Raw genomic sequence first — 22,515 nt, 5'->3', positions numbered from 1 at the left:
GGTATGACACACACAGAAGGTCAAGATTAAAAAAACATAACGAACACAACAGAGAGGAAATTACTCCCCAGAGAGTTAAATTATGAACTCTCCAGGAACAGGGCCTGTTTCAAAAACATCTAAACTAGGCAGGTCTCACGTGCTCCCCATGCAGGCAGAATAGAAATTTTCTATCCTTCACAACACATATATCTGATGATTAAGGAGCTTTGATGATCCATCTGGCTACACAAAGGGATGTGTTTCCTAGGCACACTGGAGGGCAAAGTTCCTTCTTCTGTAGCACAGATTCTACAGTACATTCTAAATTCATTTCATCTGTACATATTGACATTAGATTTTCACACTAAGTGCAGACTATTCAACAGCTGCATAGAAAAAAAAACCAAGACCTCTGTTCCTGCTAAAATATTTTAATTAATTTTCAAAGTAGTTTTGATGTCAAAGTGCATCAGTCACAGACACGAGCTTCACTTAATTTGCAGCTCCACAACAGTACAGCTCACAGGAGCAGATTTTCAGCTTTTAAACACACACCTTGATATAGGGATGTTCCTTGCACGTCGTTCCCCATTGCCTAGCACAACGTTCCTCTTTCCTGTGCTCGTAGAATTCGGGATTACGGAGAATGGCAACACGGCAACCTTCATACACCAGCGCAATTGCTGTACACCCATCGAGTCTTTCTTTGTCTTCTTGAGTAGCTGTTAGCACTATAGGCACTGACAGATTAATAACTCCCCCTGCAGAGTCAAAAAAAAAAACCTTACCCTTAGTAATGGTTACCAATGATATTACAAAAATATACCCAATCTAACAGGTTAATTTTAAGACTGTAAGTGTATCACACAACAGGCAGTTCAAGCACTTATTTTAACATGGGCTAAAAGCAATGGATAGAATGAACTCTTGTATAAGAAACATGTGCTGTAAAATCGAGCAAACACGGAGGTCTGGGAAAGAGCAAACACACTACTGAAAATAGCAGGTATTTATAGCTGCACACAAGTATTTAGACTTTAAGGATACTACTTGTTGGGAATCTCAAATTAATATCTTGCTCAAGAATCTATACAGAAAGTAGAAATATATAAATAAAATTTTTAAATAGATCATCTAAATTATTAGGCAAGATTGCTAAGTGGATAATTAGTAAAAAGGAAATAGCATACTCAGTAGTCACACTTTTGGTCCATAAGAAAAATTCAGTGTGATAGAAGCAGACAAACGTACCCGAGTAGTTGGCATACATAATTCAACTATTTCAAGAGGTGGCTTTTGCTGCTTACTTAGAACTGTACTCAGAGTCAAGCACATATATCTCAGAAAAAAGCCTTTCAAGTCAGGTAAATACTTTGCAGAGTTTGTTCAGCTGAAAGCTTACCAGTTCCTTTACTTCTAAAACTAAGCCAATGTATCTGAATTTTAAGGTTATGTGTCATCCTCATTTTTAAGCACCTACTTCACTACCAGATGCTGGAAGTCTTGTTTTTCTTGACTACATGAGTGAGATTTGAGAAACCCAGTGGAGTAATTACTGTAAGTCTTGTATGAAGGCTTGAACTCTAATGAGCATAGACTTGTCGAATGAGTGCAAAACTTTTGGGTGGCCTCCAGGAGAAAAATCATAGACCCCTTAAAAGTAACGGAGGTTTTGCTGTTTGCCAAGACTCTAAATAAGGCTAATTTCACTATTATTTAAGCAATGCATATTTTACAGGGAAATTAAACTTGTTAGGAAATAAAAAATTACGAAGCTGGATGAAAAGTTTAAGAGAAAAATAGATCCCTCTTCATTCATAATGCAAAATGCATAATGCAAGCTCTGCTCCTCCTAAGTTAAGTCTTGCTGCTCAGAGTGACTTTCAAAGCAACTAGGTCAAAAAATTGAGTTTGGTAGCAGCCACAGAGAAAGTAGTTTGACACCCAAAAATTGATAATTAAAAAAACCCTTTTGCTTTGCAAACAAGTAAATAAATATTTAAAACTAGGAAAATATCTCAAACCTGGTGATTGTTGAATTTCTGTCCGTGACCAGTAACAAATGCATAATACCTCTTACATTTTGCTTCATCCACTGTACAAATAAGAAACTGAGGCAAGGTAACGAAGTGAGTTTAAGTCACAGATGAGCACAGGTTCAGGATGAGACTTTTTCACGTAACCTAAGATTTAAAAGTTTGTTTCCCCTGGATGGACGTACAGAAGGCAAATGGAATGAAAACAAAACTAGCAGTCCAAAATGACACTGCAGACTTTAGATCCAAAATAACAGGATGACATTATGCTGCCTAGGAGAGCATCTGAGAGACCTACAGAAAAGGGCATTAGAAAAATACAGGAGGGACAACAGACATTTGTATCACAGAACTGAAAGACAAGTGACGTTTTTTTCTGCTACTTGGTCTCTAGCAAGAGAAGACTAATGCAAAAGAAAGCATGGAGATAGGAAGAAGGTTGGAGTAAAACAGAGCCTTCAAAGAGGAATAAATGCAAATTGACAGAGGATCACAATCAAATTCCAAAACATGAGAATGTTATCACTTATTCACTACCTTAACTAATGCTTGTTCTTAGTCAACTGGTAATGTAAAATAAAAAATATTCATTTAAATCATCAAAGGATAATTACTAAGTCACGGTAATTCAATTATTTGTGACAATTGGTCATACTCAAAGTTACATCCTCAAATTCTGATTTCATACTTGCAACAGCTCCAGTACACTAGTCAGTTTTTGTTGTCCTCTCTGTCTTTACTAATACAGAACAAATCTTTTGGCACACAGAGCTAAACAGCAATTAAATTGCAATTCTAAGTTCTAAAATCAATTTCTTCAAAACAAATTAGAAATGTGAATTTTAGAATTAAATGCTTTTCCTAAATGAAAACATTTGAAAAAGTAGAATTTGTAAAGCCAAAAAGACAAAACATTCATATTCTAACACAATGGTAGCTATAAAAAGAATAAAACCATCAAGTTTAAAACTGATTATTACAATATTCTATTCTCTTACCCCAGATCCCAGTTTGTGCACAAGCCTGAAATTGTGTTACCCCCCCACCACTGAGAAGCAAAGCATGAACAATATTTTAGAGGTAGGATTAGTTTGCTGGATTTTACAAATGGTGTGTTTTACCCTACCATCAAGGAGACAGTCAAAGTGAAGGCACTGTAGGTATTCTCTCTCTCTCATAAAGCCATTCAGGGGTGTTGCCCAACCTTCTGCTAGCACTTGCACCCACTGCATATCCACCTTGTAAAGAAATGGAGATACAAATTTATAGCAGGTAAAAGCTATTACATAATTACTGACAGGTAATAATCACAGTCATATATAAATCATAATAGATCGTTATTTAATTCTAAAATGCAGGACAGTATAAATCCAAGATTTCTCAGTATTTCAGTTTTTAATCACAAATAATTCAAAGTTTCTATATGTAAGGTAAAAAAGAACACCTTGCTCCTCACTGTACACATTTTTGGCTATTTCCAGTCTTACATTGGATCAAATTTCCATCTGTTAAAAACAAACTAACAAACACAAACCAACAAACTTTATTTGTAAACGTTTGATAAAGTTCATCTTCACAAAATTAGAGAGTCCCACTTGCCTTTATTTTTTTAACAAAGATAACCAAAAGGTTAAAAAAAAAAAAAAGAAACAGAGAAAACCACATACAGTTACCACAAAAATATCAGAATTATGGGTGTGAATATTAAGACATCTAATCTTAAAACAAATTAGAAAGACTTTTTTTTTGCATAAATTAGTGATACAATGCAGAAGTAAAATTATCTCTGGACTAGTACTTCATCTAGTTTAACGAAATATCAGCTTACAGAGAGTTTCCTTCCTTAGCACTTAAACAGTCACACTACAACTTAGTGTGTGGCCTCTATTATTTCTGCATTACTGAGACTTGGTCAGGTCTTTGACAAGGACAGACTTTGCTTGTGCAAGTCTCTTTTGCAAAGAGCATGACTGATTTTATTACACTGTTTAATTTATGCTGAGGCAAGTACAAAACACAGTTTCTTCCCAAGTTTATGTTATATACTTGCTTGATATTTAACAAGACACTGGTTGGGGGTGGAGGGAGAAATTATATGTTTCTCTAGAGAGGGAGCAATTCAGAATGGGACACTACAGAAATTTAATAATGGTGACCTTAAGTATTTATTGCTCATCAAAGCAATGAATAGTTTTACAGACACATATATGAAAAGGATCTCATAAAATGCAGTGAAAGGAAGCATTAATATTTAGTAGTAGTAGAAGACTGGGCAAATTTTAAAACTATTTACTTCAGTGCTTAGTATGTCATCTCAATCCTCCAAAGTCTAATCGCTGCAAATGCTCAGCTCTGAGCTTAGTCACCTCCTAGAACAAATATTTAGCTTTAAGTTCTGGTAATACTGTCAAAAAGCCAATATAAAAACTCATGCAATGTATCTGTGTTAAGGCTTAGCTCTTCAAAAAAAGGAACGAGGTAGAACAGAAACACAACCCGAAGCAGCTTCATCAAATTTATCCAAATTGAAAAACAATGCATTTAACCAAAAAAAGAGCAGGGTTGATCAAGCTGATCCATGCTTTTCCACATTCTCTCTACTGGAAACCAGAAAAGGAGTATGAACACATTCTAATCATAAAAAAGCAGTAAAATAGATCTGATCATCTCTCTATAGATTTGAGTTTGCAATTATTTGAGCTCAGTTTATATCTAAAAGGTTACTGTTGTTCATCTGAAGATTACCAACAAGAAGAATCAAGAAGCAGTAACTGATTTCCTTCATATTTCTAGGCAATTACAATTCAAAATAAAATGGTTTCTCTAAGTAAACTGTAAAAAAAAAAAAAAGAGTTAGCAATCCTTCTACCAGAAACAACTATTCATACAAGACATGCCAGGCATAGTTTGGTCCACGGATGAGGGGGGGTGTGGAAGGAAGTCACTCTAAATTTAATCTCTGAGGTTGGGATAAACTAAGTAACATTATACTTAGATATTATTCATGAAATTATGCTTGCTCTCAAGAAAAGAGGGAAAAGGTATATCAAGATATATTCTGTAAACAGCACAGGTATTTCAACTATATCTACTTACACTAAGCAGCAGATTAGATTGTCTTTCAACTTTGGCAATAAGACAACTGAACACAATACCTTATTTATTTCCAAGGTCAACAGAGACTCAGCATCTGTTTTGGCCAACTGTAGCTTGTTTTCTGGCACATAAAGCTCTTTCACCTCGTAAGAGGCATCCACTGGTACAATGTCCTGTACAAAATGAATAAACAAAACTTAATGTTTGCTCAGAATGTTTCTTGGACAATGATCAAGAAGTAAAATTCTAATGATGCACTAGACAGTAGCAAGAGTTCATACATTATGCAATTTTTACTCATTTAAAAGTCAGCGCTGTTCCAAGATTATGATACATAACTAGTTACACAAGCCAGCAGATTGGCTAAAGTAAAAAATTCTGACAAGAGATTTTTTTCTAAACCTTAAGTAACCAGTATAACATTTACCTAGTACATATTTAACTACTGGATTAAGTGCCATTTTTATGACTTATTAATGCCTAAATTATCTACAACAGAAAGGAAGACTATCCTTTCATACACGCTGAAGAGGTAAAAAAAGATTCAGAGACTGAATATTTAAATATTTAAGTCATTCACTATACAAGATACATTAGATAAGGTAACTTGAAGTTAAAAAAAGTAAAGCCCCTTCTCAAAAGAAAATTATTAATACAGAAATATAAATTGAATGTATTTCCTACAGCTAATGATAACCCCAGTATTCTAACCTATATACTAACACTTAGAATATTTAAGTGTGAGGCTATCTGTGCATATATATGCAATATATATGTATAGTTTTATAACCATAATATCAATTTATTTTTAAAAAATCAGTTTTCCTCCATGTGTATTAAACAAGACATTCTTGCTCCACAGTGCTCAAAACTCAAGACCTTATGTTCTCATAAGATATGAACACAAGGACAAAAATATAATTAAAAAAAGGAGAAGGACATCATGATAAAACTGTAAAGAGTCTCCTCCCAACAACAGATGCTGTAATATGTCAAAACTGAGTCAAATGTTCCAGTGATGTTCAGTAGCAAAAAATGAGTGAAAAGAGGCTGATGGTTCTTTTTAAAACACATTTTTCAGTGTTTTGGAAACCTTTGTAAAGTAATATTTTACTTTCTGAGAAAAAAACCTCACCCTTACAGGAGAGTATATAACAACCCCTAAAAACACACCGTTATCTCAGGAATTTAATGTATGTATCAGATACCAGGCACTACTTCCATGGAAAGTAAAACAAAGGGAGTGGGATGATGAAAGCAAATGGGAGATAAAATGACTTGCAGGAGTAAAGAGATGTGGTAAGTCTCACTGGCTGTTAAATAATTCATATCTTCAAAGACAAATAAAAGAAAAACAAATTAAACCAGCATTTAGAAAAAGTGTTTTATTAGGAAAAGCCCAGTCCATTACATATCAGACATAATTTTGGAGGCAGATTTTATTAGACAGTAAGACAGCCTAGACTCCTGCCACAGCAATAAGCCAAGAATCAAATGAAGGTGTTGCCTCCTGTAAGGAACAGTATAATGAACAAGTACACATCATGCTGCTTCAAAGAAGATTTCCCTCTGGAACCCAGCTCATTACCATGCTAGAATGTCCTAATTTTACAAACCATCAATAGCTTAAAATAAATGTGCCTATTAAAAAGGTCTCTTCAGAGATTATCATGGCTTTAGTGCCCCACTAATGGGCAAAACAAAGGTTTCGCAATGCAGTTTCTGTCAACAACCTACTTCATTATACATATGTAAACAGCTTGAAGACAGTTCCAGCGACACTGTGCTTGACATTTAGAAAACTTCTAGTTTTCTAGTAAACCTAGACTCCCTTGCACACATAAAAGTGGTATTTACAACAACTAAGATCTAAAAAAATTCGACAAAACCAGCAGCAAAAGGAATCCATAGGTCTTCAACTGAATGAATTCTTGGGAAAACGCTAGGCTAGCAAGCCATCTAGTGACCATTTTAAGGTGGCAATTTTACTCAAAGCTTAATTCTACCAAAGGACAAGTTATAGAATATTTCTAAATTATTTCTCAATGCCTTCAATATAAATGATGGCAAAATAATAAGAATCACAGAATCACAGAATATGCTGAGTTGGAAGGGACTCACAAGGATCATCAAAACCAACTTCTGGCCCTGCACAGGACCATCCCCAAGAGTCACACCATGTGCCTGAGAATATCATCCAGACGCTTCTTGAACTCTGTCAGGCTTGGTGCTGTGACCACTTCCCTGGGGAGCCTGTTCCAGTGCCCAATCACCCTCTGGGTGAAGAACCTCTTTGTAATATCCAACCTAAACCTCTCCTGACACAACTTCAGCCCTTAGGTCCTGTCCCTGGTTACCACAGAGAACAGATCAGTGCCTGCACCTCCTCTTCCTCTCAAAGGAAATTGTAGACTGCAATGAGGTCTCCCCTCAGTCTCCTCCAGGTTGAACACACCAAGCGACCTCAGCCCCTCCTCATATGGCTTCCCCTCAAGGCCCTTTGCTGCCCTCCTTTGGATGCTCTCTAATGGCTTAATATCTTTCCTATTTTGTGGTGCCCAAAACTGCACACAATATTCAAGGTGAGGACGCACCAGTGAAGAGCAGAGCAGGACAATCCCCTCCCTCGACCAGCTGGAGATGCTTTCCTGATGCTCCCCAGGACACGGTTGGCCCTCCTGGCTGCCAGGGCACTGCTGACTCAGATTCAACTTGCCATTGACCAGGACCCCCAGGTCCCTTTCCACAGCACTACTTTCCAGCATCTCATTCCCCAGTCTGTATGAACATCCAGAGTTGTCCCATTCCAGGTGCAGAATCCAGCACTCTCCCTTGTTGAACTTCATATGGTTGCTGATTGCCCAGTGCTCCAGCTTGTCAAGGTCTCTCTGCAGGGCCTTGCTGCCTTTGAGGGAGTCAACAGCTCCCCCCCAGTTTTGTGTCATTGGCAAACTTGCTTAGTATCCCTTTCAGTCCCTGTGTCCAAGTCATTTACGAAGATGTTGAAGAGCACAGGGTCTAAGATGGAGCCCTGTGGAACCCGACTAGTGACAGGTTACCAGTCTGATGTCACCCCATTCACTATCGCCCTCTGTGCTCAACCCATGAGCCAATCACTCACCCACCACATGATGTGTTTTTCCAGATGTTCTGGACATTTCATCCAGAAGGATCCTGTAAAAGACAGGATCAAAAGCTTTACTGAAATCTGAAAATACTACCTCAACTGGCTTCCCTTGATCAACTAGGTAGGTGACTTTGTCATGAAAGGAAATCAAGTTTGATAAGAAGGACTTTCCTCTCATGAAGACATGCTGGCTGTGACCAATGACTGTGTTGTCTTTCCAGTGTTTTTAAATGCCACCTCACACTGTAGTGGTAGTTTCTTTGCTGATGCTGATTGCCTCTGGAGGTCATTTAGTCCAGCCTTCTCCTCAAAATTGGTCCCAGCACAGGTGGCTGCTCAGGAACTTGACCAACCACATATTTAGTATCTCCAAGGACAGAGCACCCATAGACACTCAGAGCAACTTATTCTAGTAATTGATCTTCATAGTGGAAGACTTTTTTTCCCCATGTCTAGTTTGAATTTCCTATATTTCATTTCATGTTTGTTGCCTCTCATCCTACCCTTGTGTACGTCTGAGACAAGTCTTCATTGGTCTTCTTTATACCCTCCTATTTGGATGATAAAACAGCAACAAGAACTCCTTTAGCCTTCCCTTCTCCAGGCTAAATAAGTCCACTTCCCCTCAGCCTCTCCTTCTGCAGTGACATGCTACAGCCTCTGACCATCTCGATTCACAGAAGGACATCAATGTCTGTCTTCTACTGGATGAGGGAGAAGGGCACAAACCTGATGATGGTATCCAGATAAGGTCTCATAAGTGTCACATGAAATAGCAAAATTGAACCTCTTGAGCAATTGGCTATGCTTTTGTTATTACAGCAGAGTATGCAGGCAGTCTTTTTGGCAGCACAGGCACATGTTTTCATAATGGTGACAAATGGCTTTATAATGCCAAACAATTTATTTCATAGAACCACTGAATGGTTTGGGTTGGAAGCGACCTTAAAGATCATCTTGTTCCAGTCCCCCTGCCATGGGCAGCAACAACTCTCACTAGATCAAGTTGCTCAAAGCCCCATCCAACGTGGCCTTCAACACTTCCAAGGATGGGACATCCACAGCCACTCTGGGAAACCTGTTCCTGTGCCTCACCACCCTCAAAATGAAGAATTTCTTCCTTAAATCTAATCTAAACTACCTTCTGTCAGTTTAAAGCCATTACCCCTTTTCCTGTCCCTAAATGCCCTTATAAAAAGTCCCTCTTCAGCCTTCTAGTAGGCCCTCTTTAGGTACTGGAAGGTGCTATAAGGTCTCCCTGGACCTTTATCCAGGTTGAACAACGCTAATTCTGTCAGCCTGTGCTCATAGAAGTGGTGCTTCACCCTCTAGTCATCTTGGTGTCCCCCTCCTCTGGACTCACTCCAGCAGGTCCACACCTTTCTTGTGTTGGGGGCTCCAGATCTGGACACACTACTCCAGGCACAGTCTCACAAGACAGGGAGAATTACTTCCCTCGACCTGTTGCTCACACTTCTTTTGATGTAGCCCAGGATACAGTTGGCTTTCTGGGCTGCAAGCACACATTGCTGAGACATGTTGAGCTTCTCATCCACCAACACCCCTAAGTTCTTCTCCCCAGTGCTGCTCTCAACATTTCCAGGTGTCTTCCCCTGGAAGACACATAATTGTTTGAACTAGTATACAAACAGTCCTTACCTATACTTTGAGCAGACTTCTTCCCATATTTTTTCACTGTCTTGAAACAAAACAAACATCCCAAATTATTTTTAATGCTGCTGGCCTACGGTGTTTTGCCTTACTAATCACAATGGATTACTAAAGAACACAGACATGGCTTGTTCAAACTATAGGAAATCTACAGGAATTACATTCTCAAGGTGTCATGGTCTAAGAACAAGACAAGCCTGTTTAGCCTTGCCTCAATTTCATTGTCTCTCACTGAACTAAGCAACCTCTAAGATATCTTGCCATTCATGACACTCTTGTCTTCAAAGAAAGGGGGAAAAAAGTGCTAAAATGTGCCTTAAGAAAAGCTGACTGGGCTAGGAGCCAGCATTCAGCACTGTGTACCAATACAAGACTTGAGGGATCACTGTCTTGGCACATGTAACATTGGTTTCTACAACTATGAAACATATTGAATTGTTCTTCGGAGCAGGAGATGCAGGCTCCCCCCCGAGCCAGGAATTGCCATCCCCCAGATTCATGACTCCTACACAGTTCAAAATATTCATATGAGCAGTAGGATAAAAATCTAGAATTCTTCTGTGGTTTTCTGCCCTCTCTATCTCCTGAGTAATCTTGAGCAAGCAGTCATCTAGTTTTCTTGAAAATTTCAGTACAAGAGACTAAATTTCTCCACAGTTGTACTGGCACAGTGATGAGGTCATTCTTTTTACTAGTGCTGGCTACACGATGAGGTCTTTTGATTGTATCAAGTTCAATACTTGGTGGAGCTTTACTCAAACTACTGTCTATACCCTTATTTGCCAGAATATCCACCTCACAAAAAAAACCCCAAAAAGTACGAATAATTGTAAGAGTATCTCAATTAAAATAGTTGTCTGAAATTTCATCCCACTACCCCCTGACTATAGATAAAAATGTAAGGAGACATATTTCTTATACCTGAGGATTAGCAAATTCTGGGTGTATGGTTTCAAGAGGATAAAGCTATCTCATGATTGCCTCCACATCTAGGCTTGGGTCTGGAGGTTTTTTGTCTGTTTTGTTTTCTCTGGTGGGTTTGTTCAGAGTGGGGTTGAGTAATAAGCTGAATCCACTTATCAGACAACAGGAGATGGCCCAGAGACTTCAAAAAGAATGTTGTAGATTGCAGGCAGGAACAAGGAAGGAGACCTACCTTTTCAGAAGCTATGAAACTATGAAACTCAACTCAGCCGTGTCAAGAAGATCAGCTTCCTGAACTGCTCCTTACACAATTGCAGGACCTCTTTTACTAGTGCAAGAAAAACAGTGGAAACAAGGGAAACCAGACACAAGCACAGCAGCCCCTATTTGTCAGCTCAAATAACTGTGTAAGTGCATCCCTGCCTCTTCATACTTACAGTATGCACTAATTTCTATGCTACAGAGACCAAGTAAAAAATTTCAGACTCTTCAGAATTGGTTGGTAGCATTTGTAAGTCAGTATTCATTGTTGGTTCCGTAACAACTGAGACAGCCTTCTCTCCCTTCCATTTATTAGTTATGACAATTAATATAAATTAATTTTCCACTTGTCTAAAACCTATTTCACTTAGAGATCAATGTTGTTGCAAAGTTCATATTTAAAAAGGAAATAAGCAATAGGACAAGTTTAAAAGCTGGAATTGAAAGATGTACAAGCCTTCAACTCTTAAATACTGCCTTTGCTTGTCTCAGCATGTACGTTCAGATTGAAGGCACAAATACTTCAAAAGAAGTTCCTGAGATATGTCTCCATTTCTGCTCACCCTCTCTTGAAGAAGTTCCACAACTTGTTGTATACAATCATTCACATCACAGGAATCAGTTTTCAGCACAAGCTCTGGGGCTTCTGGTTTTTCATACTCTGAGTCAATCCCAGTAAAACCTAGAGAACATAAAAAAAAAAAATTTAGGTGACTTCTTCCAGAAGATGACTCCATTTTAACACAGTTCACTGACAGTTTCTTAGATACAACCCAACACAACAGGTCAAGAGCACAAAGTTTTAGCTTCCTTAATATAGGATTTCTTAGGGTAATCAACAATTTTTTCTTTATCAGACTATCTGCTAATCCTACTATCTGACTGCATCAAACTTTGGCATTTTGCAGCACATACAAAGCACATTTTTGTGGTAAAGTTATTTGATTTATACTATGAATAGAAAAGGAGAAGCACTGAAGAAAAAGAACACAGAGGAACTATGAACGTCAACTCAGAGTTAGTTATCCATCCACTGTCCTTCATCATTAGCTACCATTGTCACTCTTGTTAAAAAAATAATAAAATTAAAAACATTATGAACTTCCAGTATATATATAAATTTATGCTCATACCACCAGGCAGTATTCGGAAGTAAGAATTCCAACACCTAATGCATTAGTTTAGCTAATATACTCATCTTAAGATAGTTGCTAATGTAAGATTGATGAGTGTGTTTATTATAGTTATAACAACTGTCACAGACTGTACAAGCCACAAGTGACACTTGTTCTGGCCTACTTAGCTAGCAATCGGCTCTGAAATAGTGGAGATTCTGACCAGCCATGCATAAACAAGGAGGAAAAATCAAGGCCAAAGGCAAAGACTGCAAGCACTACAAGTCAGACCTCCAGCAGGAATATCTGTTGGGCTACAGCAACTGAGCATCTGCATCCTCCACAAGTGCAAATACTAACATTAGAGTTTTTCACTTCAGGTTTAAATACCCTCAAACTTAGTAACTTAACTCCCCATCTAAGAAAAATATCAACTGCTGCAGTACCCCATGTGATAAAGAAAGGCTGGTATCTTCCAAAAACTACTATCTACTATAGAAGGATCGGATTACTGGAGGAGTGGGAATAGGAGGCAAAGAAAGTGTCCCATTACCATTGCCAGAGAAGAAGAAGATGACAGTTGCTGACATTCCTTGGGAACTGGCAAGTTCACTGAACTTTCATCCTTCGTGTATCAGAGAGGTCATAAGATACAGCCACTGCTAGACCCACCAGTAGCTTACTCAGGCACTGTATACTTCACTAGCACTTCTACAGTTAACACAGTTCCATTACAGGGCTTGTAAAATTAACAAAATATTAAGGACTTTCTACAGCACAAATAAGGATTCTGTACAGAGATGTATCTTTGTATCGTGCAAGCTCGAGCCATCTTGCTTTGAATCTGAACAAACCTTAGTTCAGCACTATTTATTTATGGCCTTCATATGATATTCTGGAGTACTAGCAACCACTGGCTCTGAAGAATCAAGTAACCACTCATGTAGAATGTTTTAGGTTTCTTGAAGTTGATATCACTTTTGATTAACAGTATCATCATTAAAGCATCTGCAAATTCCGCCTCGAAAGCGATTACTTTAAAAACTGCTTTGCTACTAAATACAGGTTAAAAGAGCTATCATCAACCTCTGCAAACTAAATGTAACACAGAGCAAAGAAGCACTTGAAATAATACTTGCAATGAATGATTGCATAGCTAAGCTTATTTTTATTGCAGGTTACACTTAAATCTTGACCCGAGGCTGGTGATGTGAAATCATTTTCATGGGCACTAGAATGAAACCTTAATTTCAAAGTAAAAGTTTGCCTATTAAGAAGTGTTCTTAACAGTCTTTACAGAGAGATAGTGATCATGCTTTACTTTCTAGAAGAAACTAGCAACTCTTTATACACTTTAGAGAGAATCAGGTTCTGTTTTAACCACTCAATGGACATACAGAAGAGACAGATTAATCCTCAGTCATAAGAAGTTGCAACAGAAACCATGTAATCTGCTCAAGGTTTTTCATTGTGAGGACTGACACTTTTGCCCTTTTACCATCCTACATATTTAAACAGTCAGTTCCATGAGTTAGAAATTGATCCCAGTTTTCTTCTCAGTCCTGTCCTGAGTCCATGCCGTTTTTAAGAGAGGTACGCTCACAGACTTGAGTATATCCACTTACACGGAGACAAATTACACCAAAGTTTCACTTATGTAGAAAGGATGTGACTACATTTAGGTTCACCTTTAATTTCTCCAGCCCTGGCTTTCTTATAGAGTCCTTTAACATCTCTCTGCTCACAGACATGCAATGGAGCATCCACAAATACTTCAAAAAAAGGCAAACTTGCCCCTTCATGAATTTGTCTGGCATTATTACGATCCTGAAAGAAAACAGAAGAAAAATCCTAAAAAGTTGCACCCACATATTACTACTGTCCTTCTGCTTTTGAAGTTCATTTTAAAGAAGCAGTTAGCAAAATGTAAACAAACTTTCAAAGTTTGAAAAAAGAAACATGATTTGATCAATTGATGCCCTGCAAGCTGCATCATTTTGGCTACAGTACATTGCATGGTAAAAGCTGATATGAAGACATGAGATATTTTACATTAACTTGATTTATAAAAAAAGCCAAACCCAGGCATTGAGTGCAGGATTTTCTATACATACATATATATATCTTAGGAGTTACAGCCACCTAGCTGAGTACAGTCAAGAGGAGGTGTTACCTGCTGCTCCTGATATAACCATCCTCCTCTCCAGAGGCCCAGTTTTCTCTACATTCTTTAATCTGGCAAGACTTGTGTAGTCAAACTATTACATTATTTTTATGGTTTGCCAAGCATTGAAACAATTGGTGAGTTGCACTTAGAGAAAAAAAAAAAAACTTTCAAAATCCACTAAAACCATCTCTTACTAAATACAGTTATTTTCCTCATATCTAAAGACTTCTGTTTTACTGGAGGATCTTGAGTTCCCTGAATTATTATGGGAAGAACTGTTTGTACCACTATAACCAATGAAATACCACGTCATTTTCATTAATAACACATGTTACAAATGTCTAAGCTTAAAGCCCTGGGTCATTCTTCAAGATACTTGGGTGTTCACATATCGTTTTTGTTTTTCCCATCTCTGTTCTCACACACAGATGAAAACTGTCTTGACAAAACAATGTGAACATTATACAATACTGAAAATCAGCCTAAATCAATGTCATGTTGTATACACAAAATGAAATAAAGCAAAAAGAACTACAGGCAATTAAAACATTTTTCTCTTAAGCCACTTGGTACAAATAAAGTTCACCCTATTCATTCACTAAAGGAAAAAATGCTTTTAAAAACAATTTAACTGAGTCTTGAGGTTAAATGTATACCTAGTCTTCATATCTATAAAGTACTGGATCAAACAAGATACTGTCATTTTAAGAGTCTTACTTGGAGCATCATTTGGTCTTGTTCCTGATATTAGAGTAATGATTCTGCCTTAGTAGACTGAAGGACAGTGCTAGTTATACAACTAATGTAAACTTTTTTCACATTTAAGACTAATGTTACTGATTTGAGTAATCTCCATAAAGCACAGTTGTCACCAAAAAAAAACCAAGCAAGTATTTGATTCTGGATAAGTTCAGAGAGCAATTTCTGTAACTAAAATTCTGAGTGACATTTTGTGCTTTGTATTTTTCCTACTCTTCATGTAGATGTTTTTCACTTTGTTTTTCACATTTACCTGAGTATAAGGAGAGATGAAACTAGTAATGCACACCAGACCAGCATCTGCAAACAATTTAGCAACTTCAGCAATACGACGGACATTCTCTTCTCTATCTTCTGGTGTGAAACCCAGATTCTTATTAAGGCCTTGGCGAATGTTGTCACCATCCAAAGTGTAGCATGGAATACCATGGCATACTAAATACTCCTCCAGTGCCATGCTCACTGTAGTCTTCCCAGCACCAGACAGACCTAAAATATTCAATAACAATATAAATAGGTAAGCACAGAAACAAGTTAAGGCAAGTTGTAGTATACATACCGCTGCTAGTATGAAAATCCTGAAGTGACAGGCATCAGCAGCAATGCCTTTTGGGCATGCTTACCTGGAATACAGGCCAAGGTTTTTATACAGACATTTGGTATAGGGAAAGTAAGGCACAAAGTTAAGTGTGTAATTTGAAGCAGGTCAAAGAGTCTGGCCTTGAGAGCTGCTTATAGAAGTCATGCACTTTCCACAGTGCTGCTGCTGGCAATTATTACTACCTGAGCACACTAAATTCAGAAACCAAACACAGTTAAGGTGTTATGTTTATGTGACAAAAGAAAAGATCTCATACTGAAGTGAATTTAGTCAACAAAAGAAATGCAATCAGGTCAAAACCACATTTTGTTCTTACTCCCTGCAGAATAATAGCACTGAATTAGACATCACAGACAAAACCAAAGTCATTCAAAACTGTCACACATGTTTCACTAACTGGCATGTGTTAGCAACAAGCAAAAAAAATTATAATATCTAACTCCAGTCCAATTCAGAATCTTTGGCAACAAACTTTTAAATACTTGAGAAGCCTTGCTGGCCCTAAAATGTCCACTGTTTGAAGCTGGAAATTTGTTTAAATAATTTTTCAGACTAGATTTCAGTTTAGCTAGAGCACATGCTTCAGCTTATACCAAGAAGTCAATTCCTAAATGGAGCACAAACTCAGATCTTCATAAGATGACATTTATCCTTTAAGCAGAAAAAATAAAAGAAAAAAAAAGTAATGGTAGTATAAAAAAAGTAGCACTAATGGGTGAAGAAAAATGTTTTTATCTTTATTAGTGGTAATTAAGATTTATTCTAATTATCAAAGAAAGACCAAAAAAAAATTACACAAACCAGTAGTTCGGTATTACTTCCATGCTAGCAAACACGTTCTAAGAAAACACAAAGTGCAAAGGAAACCTAGACAACTTAAGGTGTTTAGGGTAATTAAAAGAAAAGGAGTCATTGCATTGTTTCCTCTGGTGCCCATTACTACCAATAACCAAGTCAGTTGTTAGCCTTCCCTCCTCCCTATCTCTTTTTTTTCTTTTTTTTTTTTTTTCTTTTTTTTTCTTTTTTTTTCCTTTCATGTGTGTGTGGAAGCTGCTGTAAGTTCACTGATGATTTAGCAAGTTGAATCAGCTCAAGGTTTGCATCTACCACTTGTGCAAGATGAGAAGGAACACAAGACAGAACACAGAACAATCTTCTTTTGGCAGCAATTAAGTACGCCCCCATCACAGAAAATAGATGTGATAGTTCAAAATGAGATTACAGCAACTTCGTCATTTACTCCTCACTGATGCAGTCTTTGACTTGTCATTTTTGTCCCCACATCTAGCTTGCTATTCACTCAAATGCTTTTCACACACCATTTGGTCCCTAATATGTAATGAATTGCAAAAGTTAAGGTTATACATTAATGAATTCAAAAAACAGTCTTAGAGCTGACAAGTCTTTAAAATAACTTACACTCTCAAAACTGCATATTATTTTGCACATGGAAATAGTGGGTTTCCCTATTTTTGACACATTCCTCAGGGTTTTGTTTACTAGGACCCTGTTGAGTCAACTCAACATTCATTAGAACTGAGCTCTCAAATAAAGGCTAGCTTAAAAATGAAAACCTTTGAAGGAACTTTCCATACACTCCCACCTCAGGAGTGCTGACGAGGTGAGAGAATCTTGGAGTATACCAACATTTCATCTGTTATTCCAACACTTCACAGAGTTTTGAAGAATCATGTTTGCACAGTTCTAGAATAGTAAATATTGCTTACCATGCCTACCGTCCTTTTCACTCCCTAACATTACTGCTCAAACATTTTCTATAACCTTGCTTCCCACACACACTCTAAATACGTCACCACCACCCTTCTTCCTCAAGAAAAGGAAACTGAGCATTAAGATTACACTTGTTTAAAAAGAATGTTGACTGGAAAATGTTGCCATGTAGATAACTGAGAAAACATTTTTATCATGACTTTTTTCAAAGTGGTATTAATGAATTACCAGGAGAAACAGAAAGGCAGCCTACCAGATCATTTGAGCATTGAGAGACAGGCTGGAGCTAAGTGACAGAAACAGGGAGAGAAAGGGTTCCATTCTTTTCCCAAAGAAATAGGTGAAAGCAAGCTACTGTATCAAATCTGTTTGGAACGACTCTCAGCAATTTGTTATCAACTACTTCTTTACATTTCACTAACACTGGTGGAAACAAATTTTACCTAATTTAGTAAGTTTCTCTAATACTCTGTCAAGATCTTTTGTGTCGCAATACAACAGTGCTTTAAATGGTTTACAAACTAATTACATTACACATTTTGTTAGATTTATTTTTTATTTTCAGTTTTAACTAAAAGTAACTTTAAAGGAAATATATTAAAGGTGCCAAGAACTTTGAAAGGCAGAGCAAAAAAATTTCCCCTCACAGTTATGAAATAAAACTGTCTTCCAGAATTATTTACCCCCTTTTTACAATCAAAACAATTCAGAGACAAAAACCCACACTGCTGATTTCAAAAATAGCTCCCAGTGTGCATTGCCTCAACATGCAATTACTTTCTAAAGGCACAAGTTTATACCAAAAAATTATTTCAACCCAAGGAGACAAGAACATTCCAACGAGAAGAGGCCTTTAGAGAATCGATTCAGAAATACAGACTCTTATCAAAAAAAAGTTAGGTTTCATTTGTTAATAATAGACAGTACAAAGAGCCAGAACTGGTTAAAACACAGGAAAAAAAAAGAAAATAAAAGAAACACACATACACAGAAAATAAAACCAACCAAAACTCCCCATACATTCCAAAATTCAACCAGAATTAAGCAGCAGACAGTACCAAGAAAAACAACCCTCCCAGTGCACTGAACAAAATACATTCTCAAGTTACTATCTGTCCCAAAGCAATTTCCTGTTAGTCTACCTAAAAATAGTAATAAAATTGCATCAAGGCCTTAGATTTCACAAACATTCAACTTTGCATGCAAAAAGGAGCTACAGTTAAGTAGCTTTTCAGAAGAGTAACTAAAACAAAAGGATCCTCAGAAATCCATGACCGTACCTGTCAACCAGACCGTGCATCCACGAAAACCACTTCTTGTTCCTACCACTTGGCCTCTTTTATTCCTGCTGACATGATGAGCTTGGTAGGTAACATTGGTTGCCCTTTGCATTCCCTATAAAAGAAGAAGTTTATTAGGTCTTTTCAACCTCTAAAGGGTGAGTTGGCAAACCAGACTGAAACTTATTCACAGGCACAAAGAAAGACTTGGAGACAGGCAAATGGAAGTAAAAACAATACCCATCCATCAGCTGCTGAACTGGTCAAAGGAGACACATGAAACTAGAAAAGTCACCCATAGCAAACCACATCCCTTGTGCTCCTTCTGTGAAGCTCGGGCTTGACAGACCAATCAACTACTACTTTCAAATACAACTTGTTTAAGAAAAATCAACTATTAAAAAGACAGATGAACTGCTTGCTAGAGCTGCTAGACTTGACTTCTACTCAAGTAATTTCAGGGATCTGCTTGATATAACACCATGGGATAAAGCCCTGGATGGAAGAGGGGCCCAGGAGAAAATTGTTTGATATTCAAGGATCACCTCTTCCAAGCTCAGGAGTGATGCATCCCAAAAAAGAGGAAGTCAGGCAAAAAAAGCCAGGAGACCTGCATGGAGGAATAAGAAACTCCTGGGTGGGTGAAAACAGGGACAGGGAGCCTGGGAGAAATAGAGAGAAACTGCCTGAGCAGCCAGAGATCAGGTTAGGAAAGCTAAAGCCCTAACAGAATTAAACCTGGCCAGGGACGTCAAAGGCAACAAGAAAAGCTTCTGTGTAGGTACCTTGGTGATAAAAAGACGACTAGGGAGAATGTGGGCCCTGTCTGGAAGAAAAAAGGAGACTTGGTTACTCGAGACATAGACAAGGCTAAGCTACTCAATGACTTTTTTGCCTTGTTCTTCACTGACAAGTGCTCCAGCCATGCTGCCCAAGTCACAGAAGGCAAAGGCAAGGACTGGGAGAATGAAGAACTGTTGCCCACTGTAGGAGAAGACCAGGTTAGAGACCCTCTCAGGAATCTGAAGGTGCACAAGTCCATGGGACCTGATGAGATACATCTGCTGCTCCTGAATGAACTAGTGAAGGAAGCCACAATCCATCATATTTGAGAAGTCACAGCAGTCTGGTGACATTTGAAAAGGAGGAACATAACCTCATTTTTTCAAAAGGGAAATAAGGAAGACCTGGGGAACTACAAATCCATCAACCCCACTTCTCTGCCCACCAAGATTAAGGAGCAGAAGCTCCTAGAAACTATGCTAAGACACAAAAAATAAGGAGGTGATTTGTGACAGCCAACATGGCTTCACTAAGGGCAAATCGTGCCTGACAAATTCAGTGGCTTTACAGTGTTGGTGGATAATGGAAGAGTAATTGATACCATTTACTTGGACTTGAGCAAAGCACACGACTGTCCCACATGATATCCTTGTCTCTAAACGGGAGAGACATGTATTTGAAGGGTGGAACACCTGGTCTATAAGGAATTAGCTGCACGGTCACACCCTTAAGAGCTGTGGTCAACAGCTCGGTGTCCAAGTGGAGGGCAGTGACAAGTGCTGTTCCTCAGGGGATGGTACTGGGACTGGCACTGTTTAACAACTTTGTCAGTGTCAGGGGACTGAGTGGGATTGAGTGCTCCCTCAGCAAGACTGGCAACAACACCAAGCTGTGTGGTGCAGCTGACATGCTGGAGGGAAGGGATGTCATCCAGAGGGACCCTGACAGGCTTCAGAGGTTGCCCGTGTGAACCCCATGAAGTTCAAAAAGGCCCAGTGCAAGGTCCTGCAATCCCAAGCACTAACACAGTCTGGGCAGAGAATGGATTGAGAGCAGCTCTGGACAGAAGGACTGGGGGATGACAAGCTGCTAGACATAAACCAGCAGCATGCACTTGCAGCCCAGAAAGCCAATTGAACCCTGGGCTGCATCAAAAAAATCATGAGCAGCAGATCAAGGCAGGTGGTTCTTCCCTTCTATTCTGCTCTTGTGAGACCCAATCTCAGGTGCTGCATCCAGCTCTGCAGCCACCAACAAAAGAGGCACACAGACCTGTTGGAGTGAGTCCAGAGGAGGGAACAAAGATGCTCAGAGGACTAGAGTACCTCTTCTGTGAGGACACACTGAGAGAGTTGGGGTTGCTCAGCCTGCAGAAGAGAAGGCTCCAAGAAGACTTTACAGCAGCCTTCCAGAACCTAAAGGGGGCCTACAAGAGATCTGGAGAGTGACTTTTTACAAGAGCATGTAGGGATAGGACACAGGGGAATGGCTTTGAACTGACAGAAAGTAGTTTAGATTAGATATCAGGAAGAAATTCTTTACTGTGAGGGTGGTGAGGCACTGGAAAAGGTTTCCCAGAGAGGCTGTGGATGCCCCATCCCTGGAAGTGTTGACAGCCAGGTTGGATGGGGCTTTGAGCAACCTGGTCTAGTAAGAGGTGTCCCTGCCCAAGGCAGGGGGGTTGGGACTAGATGATCTTCAAGGTCCCTTCCTAACCAAATACATTCTAAGAGTCTCTGTTTTCATGAATTTAAATCTAAGAACATCAAATGGATTCTCCCTTTCTTTGAGCTAAAGGTCTCTGTTATAAAACAGCCACTTACTTTTAACTCTCAAAAGGCCTTTTCATTGCAAACTACGCATGCCTCTTCAAAGTTTCAGTTCAGTTTCGCTTTCAAACTACTCTGCCTTTATGTATGGTATCTTCAGTCTCCAGAAGAGAGATATTTATCATAAATTCTAAATATTTAAAGAAAGTACTATTCCTAAGGAACTTATTAAAGAATTTACTTTAAAAGATGGGCTTTTTGTAACATAATTTTAATTAAAACAAAGCTGGTAACTGAGTTTCTTAAAATTATTCATCATAATGACTTGCTCTACAAATATCTTCAGTAAGATGACACCACTGTCAAACACATTTCACAATCCAAAGTCAGGAAGCCCTCAGGAAGATCAGCCTTGGCATTCCCTTAGGCTTTAAAGGTATCTAACCATATGAACTTTGTTTGTAATAGATCAAGACCTTAGATAGCCAGACAGAGCATGAACAATCCAACAAAATAGAAGGCTTAAAAAAAAGGGGGTGAATGTGTGTTTGAGGGGTGAGAGGGATCAGTGGTATGTGTAGTGCTGCTTTGAATTCTCTTGCTTACAAACATATTGCAAGGTATTTGCAGTCTTCTCTTTCATCATTGTATCAGTGCTAGTTGAAAATGAAAACACATTGTGTGTATATATATATATATATACATATAAAAGAAAGAAGGGAGTATATTCCTCTATGGAGAACTAACTGAGAGCTGTTCATAGGTGTAGAGGGAGACACCACAAAATAGAGCTAAGAGAAAATTTGTATCTACTTGTGGCTTCAAGGACTGCTGCTACATCATTCTTCTATCCAAAAGTTTATAACTTCATTGGAAGTTATGAATTTATGTGATTGTATGTCCCCAATTCTATAAACAACTGGGCTCATAGTTAATACAAACAGAAACTCAGCATAGGAACCAATGTTCAAGATTTAAACACAATAACTCTATAATTCAGCTGTGATACTCCAACATCCATAAGAAACCACGACCTGCAAACAGGTTATAACCACAAAAAATGAAGTTATATTTGTTGATCATGTTACCTTCAATTAATTTATCCCTTAAAACAAAACTGTTTTATGCACAAAGTCATTGCAATACAGCCAACTAAAACCAAAAATCAAAAAAACAAAGTCTTTCTTCTTATAGTAGAAACAATTACACACTA

General features: G+C 38.2%; 1 protein-coding gene across 1 annotated transcript in view; it reads right to left on the bottom strand.

Annotated features, from left to right (window-relative positions):
• Positions 1-22,515, bottom strand: part of PAPSS1 (3'-phosphoadenosine 5'-phosphosulfate synthase 1) — a 43,408-nt gene that overhangs the window by 15,052 nt on the left and 5,841 nt on the right. The window contains exons 2-8 of the mRNA XM_050338145.1: positions 18,751-18,865; positions 15,392-15,627; positions 13,901-14,039; positions 11,661-11,779; positions 5,174-5,287; positions 3,145-3,256; positions 538-743 (exon numbers count right to left, since the gene is read on the bottom strand). Of these exons, the coding sequence (XP_050194102.1) occupies positions 538-743; positions 3,145-3,256; positions 5,174-5,287; positions 11,661-11,779; positions 13,901-14,039; positions 15,392-15,627; positions 18,751-18,865 (1,041 nt within the window). The remainder of the gene's footprint in view (positions 1-537; positions 744-3,144; positions 3,257-5,173; positions 5,288-11,660; positions 11,780-13,900; positions 14,040-15,391; positions 15,628-18,750; positions 18,866-22,515) is intronic.

The sequence above is a fragment of the Myiozetetes cayanensis genome, unplaced genomic scaffold, assembly GCF_022539395.1.
Source record: "Myiozetetes cayanensis isolate MyiCay16 unplaced genomic scaffold, myiCay2020 scf7, whole genome shotgun sequence".
NCBI lineage: Eukaryota > Metazoa > Chordata > Aves > Passeriformes > Tyrannidae > Myiozetetes > Myiozetetes cayanensis.
This window is presented reverse-complemented; position numbering and strand designations above follow the sequence as displayed.